This window comes from Spermophilus citellus, assembly GCF_964194105.1.
Source record: "Spermophilus citellus genome assembly, chromosome: 2".
NCBI classification, from domain to species: domain Eukaryota; kingdom Metazoa; phylum Chordata; class Mammalia; order Rodentia; family Sciuridae; genus Spermophilus; species Spermophilus citellus.
In genome coordinates, this window is record NC_138183.1 from 206,936,584 (window position 1) to 206,949,716 (window position 13,133).

Consider the following 13,133-nt stretch of genomic DNA (forward strand, 5'->3'; position numbering starts at 1 on the left):
ATATGAGGTATCTAAACTAAATACACAGAAGCAGGGACTAGAAGGAGGGGAAAATGGATAAAAGTTATGTTATTCATCTACAAGATGAATAAGTTCTAGACATCTGTACAACATACAGTAGGGCCTATAGTTAAGAAAACTATATTGTGCGCTTTAAAATATGTCAAGAACCAGACACCATGGAGCACACCTGAAATCCTAGTGACTCAGGAGGTTGAGGAAAGAAGATGGAAAGTTGAAGGCCAGCCTCAGCAACTTAGCAAGACCTTGTCTCAAAAGTAAAATTTTAAAAAGGGTTGGAGAGTGACTCAGTAGTTAAGCACTCCTGGATTCAATTCCCAGTACCACAAAATATGTTTAAATATATTATGATAGACCTCATGCTAAGTTGATTACAAAAATTTAAAAAACACCCCACAGAAAAACACAAGGAAATTTTGGGAGGTGATGGATATGTTTACTGCCTTGTTTGTAATGATGGTATCATGAGTATGAATACACTAAATATGTGTTACTTTTTGTACTGATATACTTTTTGTACTTATTTTATACCTCAATAGTCCTTTTAAAAAGTCCAATATGAAGTACACTTAGCATACATATTTCTTTATTTCAACAATAATAATAATTCATGATCAATAAACATCTTTTTCATAATATAAAAAATGGGAGTTTATCTTAGGTAGGTCTTGAATTCATGGCTTTTGTGAGTTAAATAAAGGAACCAGAATTCATTGTAGTGGATCCAAACAGGCCTTCTTGCTTGGATAGCATGTGGAGCCAATCAACTTTTATTTTACAAACACTAAAAAAGAAAGAGAGGGCCAATGAAATAAGACAACTTTATGAAGAGTAACTCTTTATAAGGAGCAGTGCTAGGAATGATGGTTTAAGTACTGCCCCATGACACCACTTAATATCCACCACCCCAATTGCAGATCTGCTCACAGGAGCATGCAAGGGGCATTCTGGATAGTGTGTTGGGGACCCTGCATGCTGGTCACCCCTTTATTTTGTTTTTATGGAGGACATGGAATGTATGTGTGTATAAAATATGCCATTGTTTTTATGGTCTCTTGATTTTGTGTTATGCTTAGAAGGGCTTTCAAGATTATAAAAATTTTACCCATATTTCTTCCATATTTTTCATAAATTCTAAATTCCTGTGGGTTATATCTGAGTGTAAGGATAGGGTTGGAAGCAGTTTTTATGCATTTCTATATAGCTAGCTAGTCGTTTCATTAGCATTTATTGACAAGTTCTTTTTCTCTCAATAATTTAAAATTTACTTTATAACTCAATTTTTGTATAATTTGGGTCTGTTTCTGGATGATACATCTTTTCATCCATCTACTGGTCTGTTTCTATACTGATACAAGGCTATTACCACTGTTTTATATTTAGCTTAGATAGTGTGTTAGGTCAAATTGTCCCAGTTGATCCTGATCCCCTTTTTTCTTTTTCAAAAGCATGCTGTAATTTTGTTTGCATTGCTGCATTTCTGAAATGACTTAACACTTTGTTTTGCAATATTAATTAGAATGGATTCTTCCCTTCTTTTACATTCTCCAGAAAGAGAATTTTAGTGTACTCATGTTATCAAAATAGGACACAATCTCTGTCGTATTTTCAAAGACAGTATCTACCTGTTCTGCAGGGCTTCTGTTGAGAAGTGATATAGCCACAGGTACTTCAGCTCCCTCTAGCCAGATGGAAAAGCCCCCTTCACACTGGAGTACCAAGATCTCTGGAGCCTTGGCCAGTTCTGTTAGATCTAATCTAAAGCCTAATTACATGATCTAGGAAACATTCCAAATGAGATGATACTCTTCTCCCATTTTGAGGTGCTATGGCCAACCCATTCAAGAAAGAACCAAGGAACACCTTTTGAAAACCATCTGAAAGAGCATTTAATACTGGTTAACCAATTAATGACTGGTTTCATATTTTTTAAAAATCCTGCTTTTGTAAACCCAGATGTCAACTTAGGCTTAAGCAGCAAACCATTTATATACATATACATACTTTCAGCTGGGTCAGCTACTAAGAGATAGCTGATTCTTTTTCTAATTTCCCCTTAAATATTAGAGATCTTCCAGAGGAGATGTCTATTCCCTGGCACCATGTTGTGTTCCCTTGTTTCTGGCTCTGATTCCCCCAACATCCTGTAGTAAATCTGTCTCCAGATTTTCCTACGGTCAAACCCCTTAGTTTCTCTAGCTGAAGACTTCTCCAGGGTAGTTTTCCTTTATCTTGCTTATAAACCTGTCTGTTGAATCTTTCTAAACTGGGTCCTTTCCCTTTCTTGTGTCTCCTTCTTTTGCTCTTCTGTCTTTATTTTCTCTTCTGATTCTCCTTTCACATCTTTTGGCAGCTTTGGGGAGCTTGACTCAACCCATGTTCCCCAATTAGAAACCTGAAACTTCTCTATCTCAATCTTTGTTTCCATCCCTGTCTCTCCAGGTGGTCAAGGACATTCATGAAGGACCATTTACAATGGGTGGAGGGAAATGAGCTACAGAAGCAATTGTAAGGCAGAAAGGCAGAAAGAAGTTGAGTCCAGTGGTCACATGATGCCAGAGAGAGGAGAAAATAGGAGCTCCCTTCCTAATGGCACCTTAGTTCCAGTCCTTCATGAGGACTTGCTGTGTTTCTTACTGTAGGGTTTCACAAGATCCCCCTTGTCCCTTCACCAGGCATCTCCTGCTTTGGGCTTAAGTTAATTAAAGAGGCTTCTATTTCTTGCATGCCCTGAGTGTGAGATGCCATGAGATCCCTGAGGCAAGGTCCTGGGTATTCTTTTCTCTACATAAGACCCCAATAGGTTGGAGATGCTATTTTTTAATAATATCACCTGTAAAATGATGACTCCTTAATCTATACAATATCTGTTAAATATCATGTTTCTTTGTTTGCCAAACTAATTGTGAAAGAAGTAATTTAGCAAAGTAGCTAAGTGTGAACTTTGGGATCAGATTGTCCAAGGCGCCTGGGATCTCAGGACTTCTCTGTGCATCTGTAATAATAGAAGTGCCTGTGAATAATAGAAGTGCCTGCCTGTATGGGGCTTGAGAATGAATGAGGTAATGCATATAAAATTCTTAGGATAGTACTTGACCCACTGTGAAACTACAACAAATTTTGTTATTTGTAACAACACAATTCTACTTGGTTTTCCATAAATTTTTAACATGTTCACCTCAGGATTCCCCAACTTCCATGTAAAAAGAGGAAGTTATGACTTCATAACTTCCTGGTCCTGTCATTGGCTTCTCCATTCAAACCATCAGACAAGGAATTTGACCTTTGGTGTTGAACTTCAGACCTATGCTTACTCACTGAAATCAGCAATTCCCAAAGCCAATTGCATCTCAGATCCCAAAGATATTGAATCAGAATCTTCCATATTGGAGCTCAGTGCTTTATATTTAAAAACAAAACAAAACTTCCCAGGTGATTCTATGGGATCTGGCCCTTGCATCAGGGGCCACTGCAGATTATACTACTTTACCCCTCGATATCCCTATAAAATGGGAGCAATGAGTCAGTAAGTATCTATTTCATAGAATTGTTTGAAGTGATACCTAATATGTATTGAACCTTTACTATATGCCGTGTGGGCTGGGGATATAGCTCAGTTGGTAGAGCACTTGCCTCACATTCACATGGCCCTGGGTTCAATCCCCAGCACCACCAAAATAATAATAATAATAACAACAACAACAATAATAACAACTGTATGCCGGCACTATACTCAGGGCTTTCCATGTATTTCTCAGTAAACTCTCACAATAAGTCTCTAAAGTACATATTTGGTTATTCTCATTTTACAGATGCAGAAACTAGGGTACAAAGATGTTAAACAATTTAATAAAGGTGATCCAGTTAGCAAGTATAGACAGTGATCATATGAACTGCAAGGGTTAATGTAATGATTATGTTAAATGTATTTAAGGCATCTGCTACATGGTAGATGCTCAATAAACATTTTATTTTCCTTTCCTTGTATTCATATGATTCTATTCATGCCCAGTGAATTTTAGATTGAGAACCATACTTTAAAAATGCTCTAGAATTGGCTATTTAGTATTCTGGAAAGTAAAACAAAAAAGGGGGGCTTAGGTACCTAGAAAATGGAGGTGTTTGGGATCTCCAACAGAGAGAAATACTAAAGAACAATATAATTGCAAATGGAAGAACAGGCACATATGAAAAGAGAGACAGTTTGCTACTAAGGGTAGGAAAAGACAGGGTAATAAACATTAAAAGGGAAAAAACCAACATATAAGAATCACCTTCTCAGAAGAACAGAATCCTAACGATAACTTTCCTAGCCTTCCCTCCTAAATTTGACCATCAAATTCATGCTTGGACAATTTTTTTTATGGAAAGAATTTCAATTTATCAAGCCAGAAGGGGCTCTAGTTGTTAGAAAATTTTTCATATTGATTCGTCTAGAGTTTCCACTTGCAGGTACCGCTTCCATTCCTTAAGGCCCCAAAGGAGAATAAGTCTAATTTGTCTTCTATTTGACAGCTCTCCAAATATATGAACACAGTTACCTTGTATCCCCTGAAGCTAAACCTTCTGCTTCCTTTAATCTTTCCTCATATGACATAGTTTCTAGTCTTTTTACATCCTGGTCCCTCTCCTGGTGCATGTAGATAGTTTTTCTTTGCCAAGTATTAATTGCAGATAATAGTCCATGTGGGTCTTAACCAACACCAGGCAGTACAATCACACCCATCTTGCTTTATATTAGATTTGTATTGATGCAGCCTGAGACAGTGTTCTTTTATTTGGCAGCCACAATTCACTGGGGTTTCAGATTGAGTTGTTTATCACTTAAGACCCTTATCTTGCTCTTAAATGCATCTGTTAAGGCACCTCTGAGCTGGGCATGTAAACAGGCCTGAAATCCCAACTACTCAGGAGGTTGAGGCAGCAGGACCATAAGTTCAAATCTGGCCTGGCCAAAGTAGCAAGACCACATCTCAAAAACAAAAGCAAAAACAAAACAAACAAGCCCTGTCTCTGTCCCTATCCTGCCTTTGAGCAGTTGATTTCCCAGAGTGTAGAACACCATATTTATCCCTGTTAGAGGCATATTGGATTTAGCTAATGTTATATAATGGCATCTTTTCCCTTCTGGCTTTGTATCCTCTGGAAATGTGATGCAAGTCTCCTGGGTCTTCATTCAGGACACTGCTAAAAGTCCTGAGGTCCAGACCTTGGAGAGTTCTGCCATCCTGATGTGAAATAGAGGCTTCAGAATAATAATAATTTTAAAAATCTGGTTTGAATCATCACTCTGCCACTGACAGAGGTCAGCTAGTTAAACTCTGAGTTTCTATTTTATCATCTGTAAAATGGAAGAATAATAGCTTCCTCACAAACTGGTTAGGAAGATTCAGAGAAAAATGCCAGGAAAGCACTTGGCACAGGGCCTGGCACATAGTAGATGCTGCCCAAAGGTTGGTTCTCTCCACTCTTTCTTCTGATCAACAGTAACTCATTAATCAGAATCTTTAGGTTATGGTTATTTAGCTAGTTACTTACTAGTCCAATTAATTATACCAGCATCCAGCCCATAGTTTTTTTTTTTTCTAAATCTTGTCCATAATGTATTTTCAAGTGCTTTGCTCAAGTCTCACTTACATACAGTGTCTATGATATGGGGGCAGAGACAAAGTAAACAGCAGTAAGATTACACCTACATGTAAATTTAGGAAAAATAGAAAGCTACCAGTGAAGTTGGTTGACCTTGAAAATAGTCTGCATTTAGTCTACAAGCAGGCAATAGATAAACATTGCGTGCCTGGCAATGAGCTGGGGATGGGCAATGGTTTTGCAACGATTTAAACTCAGTGTCGAGATTCCAGGAACTTATGAGTCTAGAATTCTAGAGTCACAGAGGCTAGTCTGGGTCACAGAATTGGGCTAAATGATTTAATTTCATTTGTTCGTGTTAGTCAGCCAACAATCATTCATGGAGTACTTGCTAGGTGTCGCCCCGCCTTCATCCCATTAGATGCTCAAAGGGAAGGGTCACGGATAAAAGAAGCCAATTGTTTTCAGGTAGTTTTAACATTTAGAGGGGTGGGGAGTTCTTTGTGCAAGAGGTCCTCTGCTAAGTGTTTGAGATACAAAAATAAGACAGATTCTCCGTGCTCTCAGCACTCAAGTCACATGTTGTTATGGAATTTTTTATTTTCTGTAACTCTCCTTCTGTCTAGTTCCTTAGATCTTGTTTTTGTTTTTCCTTTTCTTTTCAGTAGAGATCGCGGTCGCTGGGATGGTGTCTGCCACACGGTAAACACACAGTAGATCAGAACCTTGCTACTGGAAAGAACTGTAAAGGAATCGTTCTGCAACAACGACAATGACAGCTCCGCGGGACGCCTGGAGGTCAAGAATGACGGAGGGAAAGAGAGAACACTTGCAGCTCTGGGGTGGAAAAGCTTCCTAGAAAAACTAAGTATTCGTTCTCTCTTTTGGACTTTGGCAAACCAGCGGTTTTTAGGACAAGTCTGACACTCTGTGTTCCTAAAATTTGGTTTCCTAGATGGAGTAGGAGCGAGGGAAGTGAGGAAAGGCTACGTTTAGGCAGGGTGTTCCGAGTAAAGAGCGCGAAGGAGAAGAGGTCAAATCCGGGAGTCAGATGCCAACCAAAGACCCAGTGAAGAGGGACGCGCCGGGCGAATGCGAGAGCGAAGCGTCCGCACCCGCAGCGGCCCCGGCCAGTGGGAGACCTGAAGGAAAAGGGAGAGGGCAGGGGCGAAGAAATCCAGAGAGAGTATGTTGATTGGTCCCCTCTTCGGGGCGTGCGCTCTTGTGCGCCAAATGATTGGTGGCGGGAAAGTAGCAGGTAAACCGGCTCCCTGCCGCCCTACCATTGGTCAGCGGTCTCTAGAGCCGCCACGCAACTGGCCAGTGGGCCGCAGAGCCGCGCACGGATTGGCCAGAAACGGCCTCCGAGACCAGCTCCCTTCGCGCATCCGGATTGGCTGGCGGGGAGAGGCAGGTATCCGGGCTCCGCGGCTCCCCCATTGGTGGGCGGGGAGGGGGGTTGGGCAAAGCGATTGGTGGGCGGGGGGCCGGGCCTGGGCCGGCGGGGAGCGGATTGGTCGGAAAGTAGGTTAGTGGTGCGACATTTAGGGAAGGCAGAAAGTAGGTCAGGACGGAGGTGCCTGTTTACCCGCGCCGGACTCACCGCCGCCGCCGCCGCCGCGGGATCCGAGTGCGGGCGCGGGCGCGGGCGCTCCGGGCGAGCCACGGTGAGTGTCGGGCCGCCTGAGGCTAGCGGCGCGGCCGGGGCACCCCGTCGGAGGCCGTTAGCACCCTGGCAGGCGCGGCGCCCCCGCCGCCGCCCGGGGCGCAGCCCGGCCGCCGGGGAACCCTGCCCGACGTGCCCGCTGCCGGCCTTAAAGGGCCCGTACTCGCTCCCTGCCCCCACCCAAGCCGCGAGGAGGCTGCGCCCCTTAAAGGCGCCGCGCCCGCCCGCCCCCATCCTCCTAGCAGGGGCCGGCGCTGCCGGCCAGGGCGGGCAGAGGTGCCGCAGGCGCCCTAAAAGGCACAAGGAAAGTGTCCACGGGAGTACCCACCTTCCCTTCGCGGAAGGAGCAGCCAGCTGCCTCTTAAAGAGATAGCTGTGCCCTTTGGGAGTAATGATCCGGCCGAGGGCGAGTCCTAGGATGTATTGTCGGGAGCAGCAGGGACCCCCGAGGGAACCATTTTTGGCGACTGTCTCCCGAGAGCGTTGGGGGAACGATGCCTTGCCTGCCCTTCCTCCCCTTCTTCACTTCCCTTTCGGGAGCCCGCGAGGCTGGGTGGGGGCGGGGAGGGCGTCTCCGTCGGAATGGGGAGTCCGAGTCTGCCCGCCCCTTCGGCCCTGTAACTGGGGCTGGTGCTGCACCCGGGAATCCCCGACCCGGCGTGGAGCCGACCTCCACCTGGGAACTTTCGCCTGGCGAGCTCCGACCAGGTCCTGAGCGTCCCGGGAAGATCCCCCCGTGGGTCGGCAAGGGCTACCCGACGGCGTGGGGATGTCGCCCGGCGCTCAGGTGTGGCCCCGCTTCCGGCTCTGGAGCTCTGGAGCCCCGCGGAGGACGCCGCGAGACTGGCTTCTGTTCGGGGGTTTGACAGATGTCGGGGAAGAAAAAGATTTCCGCTAGCGATTGCTCGGCGTTGACTGTCAAGAGAGCTCAGGTTTGCCCGGAGGAAGAAGTGAAAGGTAGAAATTAACGCAGACCTTGTGGGGCGCGCGTCAGCCACCCCAAGGGGTCGCGGGAGCCGGGAGAGCACAGGTGCTAGATGATGGGCGCAGGAAAAGGAAGGGCTGCACTGGACACTGGCGTCTGTTGTCAAATTTGTGCTGGCCGGTGGGAGACCCGCTGAACCTCCCGCCACCCCAAGCCTTATTCCTATTCTCCTCCCCGCCTTGGTCCTTTTGCGGTCACCTATCCTTGTTTGGGCACTTTAGTGCTTGTGGTCTCTTCCTGTCCTTACATCGCTGCTCAGCAAGAAATTATTAGCCAAGTTTTCTCACTCAGCTTCCAGAAATCAGATTCAGTATTTATGGAGAACTTTTTTTTTTTGACAGTATTTCCAGGATCTTCGTTTGTTTTGTCGTTGTTGTTTAATCCATAAAAGCTATCTATTAGATGCATATCATTTCCACAACATTTGCTTGTCATTTGTCCTTTTGACATGTGCTTTTCCCCCTTTAATCTATTTTTATATAACAACTATTATTTTAATTCTTCAGGTCTCATTGATATCAAGATCTGTCAATTTGGGTTGGTGGAGTTTTTAATTAATGTACCCGTTGAATCATGAGCTTAAAATAATAATTGCTGCTCCTGAGCAGTTTTGAATGATCTTATGCTCAACGTGCTTGCAAGACTTTAAAAAAAATCAGTGCTTTTAAATTTGATTTCCATATAATGAAATTCCAAAATATTTTTTGACAGTATTTAAATATTAACATACCAAATATAATCATCAGGTTAAGCATTATTGCTGAGATCACTTTATTGATCATTTTTAAAGCAATTTGTTGAACGTATTTAGAAGACTTGGAAATTTCCTAGGCAGGATTTGAAAATGGATTTGTAGAGGTATTTTGATTCTGATTGTAGATCTAGATGGAGAATAGTAAGAATATTAAAATGGTACTTAAATTTGTATCTTATTCCAAACCCTACAATTTAAAGGGAGAGAAAAGAGCAGATGTGGTGGAAACACTAACTTGGAAGTTAGGAGCTTCTTCTAGCCCAGATTGGGGCTCTTTGGGCTGTGCCTCTTGGGACAAGTTACTAAATCTTTCTGGGTTCTTTTTGCCTCAGATGGAAAGTAAGACAATTGATCTAGGTTATGTCAAAGGTTCCTTCTGCTCTAAAGTCCTGTGAGTCTTTAAATATTTAATACATTTGAATTCAGGTTGATATTTACCTCCTGGAACCTCCATAACATATGAGCTGAAGTCCTATTTTCATAGGAAAGCTAAGCAAATCAACAGAGGGTGTTTTAAAGGATCCATTTCAAACGGTTTATAAAATGAGGACTACTGAAGTGCTTGCTATTTGCAGGAGAGATTTGCAATGCCACAGGTCAGGAAAAGGTAGTGGACATGTCAGATTTATCCATTTATACCAACAATCTTAATATAATATATATACTAAAAGATGGACAAACACTACTGAAAGACTTGGCTATATTAACAAAACTACATGAAGAATATGTAAAAAAAATTAAACTAAATATTTAATCTCTCTCTTTAGTGTAGTATTGCCTTCATCTATGATCTTTATCTCCTTGTAATTCAATCAACTCTCACTGTGTAGAAGAATGTCAACATTAAAGAAAGAGTTTCTGCCCCTTACAATGTTACAATGACAGACAATAATTTTAGTTAGTACTATGCCAGCTACAGTAGGCACTTGCAGGGAAATAAAGTTCTTTGTAGACCTTGAGGTTTAGTTAGGAGCTCAGGGATATAAGTATGTCATCCTTTTCCACATCTTTCTGCCTTGTTACTTTTTCATAAGACTCCGACTTACCCCAAATATCCACCCTGTCTTTTCTTCTCTATCTCACAAAACAAGACCTATTCCGACTTAAGCTCCTCACTTTCTTTTTCTTCATATTAAAAAAAAATCCTTTTCCTGTTGTCTTTTCCTTCCTGTTCAAAATATCCTTTCCCTGTTGTCCCCTTCTTTCCTTCCAGTGCAGAGAAAGCAAGTGGATCCCTCCTCTGTTTCCTCTGATTGAGCCCTCAAAATGGACAGGAGCCTAAGACCTGGGACTTGGGTTCAAGCTGTGTGGCCTTGGACAAGTGCTTGATTTCTCTGACCTTAGCCTCCTCTTCTGTGGTGTAATGACAGTGCCTGCCTCTTGGAGTCTATATAAGGATCAAGGGAAATGTGCCTGTAAAATGTCTAGCAAACAGGAAGCTTTTCTTTGGTGCCAGCTACCAATCTTTCCCATCTCTGCCAGGGTCATGTCACTAGAATCATTTGGGCTATTTGTCCTCAGCCTCCCCACCAAGAGAAACCTTTGTCTTTTTTTTTTTTAAAGAGAGAGAGAGAGAGAGAGAGAGAGAGAGAGAGAGAGAGAGAGAGAGAGAGAATTTTTAATATTTATTTCTTAGTTTTCGGTGGACACAACATCTTTCTTTGTATGTGGTGCTGAGGATTGAACCCGGGCCACACGCATGCTACTGCTTGAGCCACATCCCCAGCCCGAAACCTTTGTCTTGACATAGAACATGAAGTACAGAAGAGGAAGATGCATACCTGCTATGAGGTTGTTGTACACCAAGCAATTTACATATATCTATACTTGGTCACCTGAGTCTCTGTCTCCCTTTCCACCAGTCTCTCACAGAACGGTGGGCATTACCTCCTCCACTGTCATCTCCTGCCCTATGGCTTCTCTCCCTACCACCCTTCTTTATTTCTTCCCAAAGTTTCCTCCAAGTCAGGTGCAGTGGTGCACACCTGTAATACCAGCTACTCACAAGGCTCAGGCAGGAGAATTGCAAGGGCTAGGATGTAGCTCTGTAGTAGAGTACCCCTGAGTTCAGTCCCTGCTACTGAAAAAAAAAAAAATTCCTCCAAAAACTTTAAACCTCCAATTCCAGGGGCCTTATCTCACTCTTAAATGATTGTTCTTGGCCCCTTTGCAGCTTTTATTTCACCTGTCTTTACCCCTTCTGAAGACCCCTCCTCATTTCCACCTTGGGTCGTGCTGCTTTCTTGAATCTCTTCCTGCACACACTGAAGGTAGGTATCTGTCCTAGCCTCTGCTATTCATACTGCCCTTCTCTTCCTAGGGCTCTTCTCTAGTTCTGCCCTATCCCTCTGGCTTTAGCTGCTAGACATTATTGGCTCATAGCTAGTCTTTATGGCCTTGAAGTTGCAGGTTTGTAGACTATTTGCAAGCACTTTCCTCCAGAATCCTCATAACACTATATCCCTCCACCCGCAAAGTTGTCTTTTGAGGTAGTTTGGATGGCTTATTTTGAACATAGGCGCCAGAATTCATACCCCAACTCTTCCTTACTTGTTTTATGATCTGTATCATGTTGCTTTTATTCGGTATGTCTTGGTGTCCTATAAAACTGGGATCAGTCTCCACCTCCAAGAATTGTGGTATAGATTGAATGAATTCAAATACTGGAAAAGCATGTCAAGTTATTCACGACACACAGCAAATGCTCAGTGGGTGTTGGCTTTCAGTATTGCTGCTCATCATTGCTTTGCCCAGCCTCCCTGACCAGGTGTGTAGGGTTCTCCATATCCAGCTCACCTGTCTGCCAGACTTTGCTGTGTGTCTAGAACTGTCCAGACAAGCTGGAGGTCTATTCATCCCCTGCACCAGCCCTTGGCCCAGGTCTTCCTCACCTCCCCCAGTCTTCCCATGTCCAAATCTTCTTCTGCTTTCGAGTCTAAGCTCAGGAGCTTGATCCTGCAAGAACTGTTTCTTCATTTTGTTTTTCTCCTCACACCTGGCGCAGTGTCCCCAGCCCTTGACCCATCTCTGATTTCCTTAGATTCTGCTATATATCATGTTAGATTGTCTCTGGGAATCTCTCTCCTGCTCCCCTATGTTGACCACTTTGGAAGGAGTTATGGTTTTCCCAAAATGATAGGCAAAGGGAGCCTTCAGGACATTCATGACCAGTGCATATCCCAGTTAAAGATCTTGAGGAAGAGACAGAATAGGATGGGCATTTAGGGATGAGCAGGGGGAGGAGGGATGCATACCATAGAGAGCAGGGATATGAGATGACAGATGCAGCAGGGGCATGAGTGGATATGGCTGCAAGTGATTAGTTCTCATGGAAGGAGAGTTTGAGGTGGAGACTTAGCTTCAAGGGCAGATGAGATTGGATAAGCTTTAGTCATCTTTGCTTCTGGGGAACGTTGAGTGCTGGCATATAATGGAAAATGATTTTCACTTGAGTACATGTTGTCCTTTTAAATAGTATAAACTCATGTTTGTCCAGCTTGGGTAAAGAAGGGGATGGATGGTCTGCCTAATTTAATATTCTAGTTAATACTGTATCCACCAGCTTTTGCACATATATGAGGTAAAACATGTACATGTATTTATTCCTTCAGCTACTGTTTGAAATGTGCAATGTGGCAAATTAGGGAGCTTCTTTGAGTCTGATTTACCTCACTTGCAAAATGAGAATAATACTAATTATGGTAATAGAAGTTAACATTTATTGAGCACTTTCTATGTGCTAGCAAATGTGTTGGTTACCTTAGATGTCTTTGGAACTACCCAATGAAATTGGCAACATTATTATCCTTATTTTACAAGTGAGAAAATTTTATAAATTGCTCAAGGTCACTCTGTTGATAGGGTTGGAGCAAGATTTGTGTCTGGTGGACTCCACAGTCTATTCCAGACCACTGTAGCAGATGTCTTCTAGGAGGGGCACTGTGTTAGATCCTGTGTGGCACGTACCCAGCACTGTGCAAGAGCCCGCTAGGCCTTTGGTGATTGCAAATCATTGTTATTGTCGATAAGTGTGTGTTTACCTCCTTATAGCAGGGATGAAGGCCTCTACTATGGGATATGAGGGACACACGTTCAGCTGTTACCCTAATAGCAGTTAT

At 43.2% G+C, this 13,133-nt stretch overlaps 2 protein-coding genes across 19 annotated transcripts in view; one reads left to right on the top strand and one right to left on the bottom strand.

Moving 5' to 3' along the window:
- Positions 1-6,209: 6,209 nt before the first annotated feature.
- Positions 6,210-7,513, bottom strand: LOC308632327 (uncharacterized protein). The gene is made up of 2 exons (XM_081264373.1): positions 7,217-7,513; positions 6,210-6,402 (listed from the first exon to the last, which is right to left on the bottom strand). Exons 1-2 carry the CDS (start codon positions 7,508-7,510, stop codon positions 6,340-6,342), a joined length of 357 nt encoding a protein of 118 aa, XP_081120499.1. The 5' UTR covers positions 7,511-7,513; the 3' UTR covers positions 6,210-6,339.
- BMAL1 (basic helix-loop-helix ARNT like 1) overlaps positions 6,439-13,133 on the top strand; it is a gene marked incomplete at its 5' end in the record, with an annotated part of 100,961 nt that continues 94,266 nt past the window's right edge. For 7 of the 18 annotated variants that reach the window (XM_081264213.1, XM_081264214.1, XM_081264212.1 and 4 more), the window contains one exon: positions 6,440-7,277. Of the gene's footprint in view, positions 7,278-8,119; positions 8,234-13,133 lie in introns of those variants that run through there. The other 11 variants (XM_081264199.1, XM_081264203.1, XM_081264204.1 and 8 more) reach the window with 5 other exon arrangements.

Coding starts and splice junctions, on each gene's coding strand:
- LOC308632327 (XM_081264373.1), bottom strand. CDS start 7,510: ATGGGGGCGGGCGGGCGCGGCGCCTTTAAGGGGCGCAGCCTCCTCGCG. Junction 6,403..7,216: donor ATCCCGCGGCGGCGGCGGCG/GCGGTGAGTCCG, acceptor CTTGACCTCCAG/GCGTCCCGCGGAGCTGTCAT.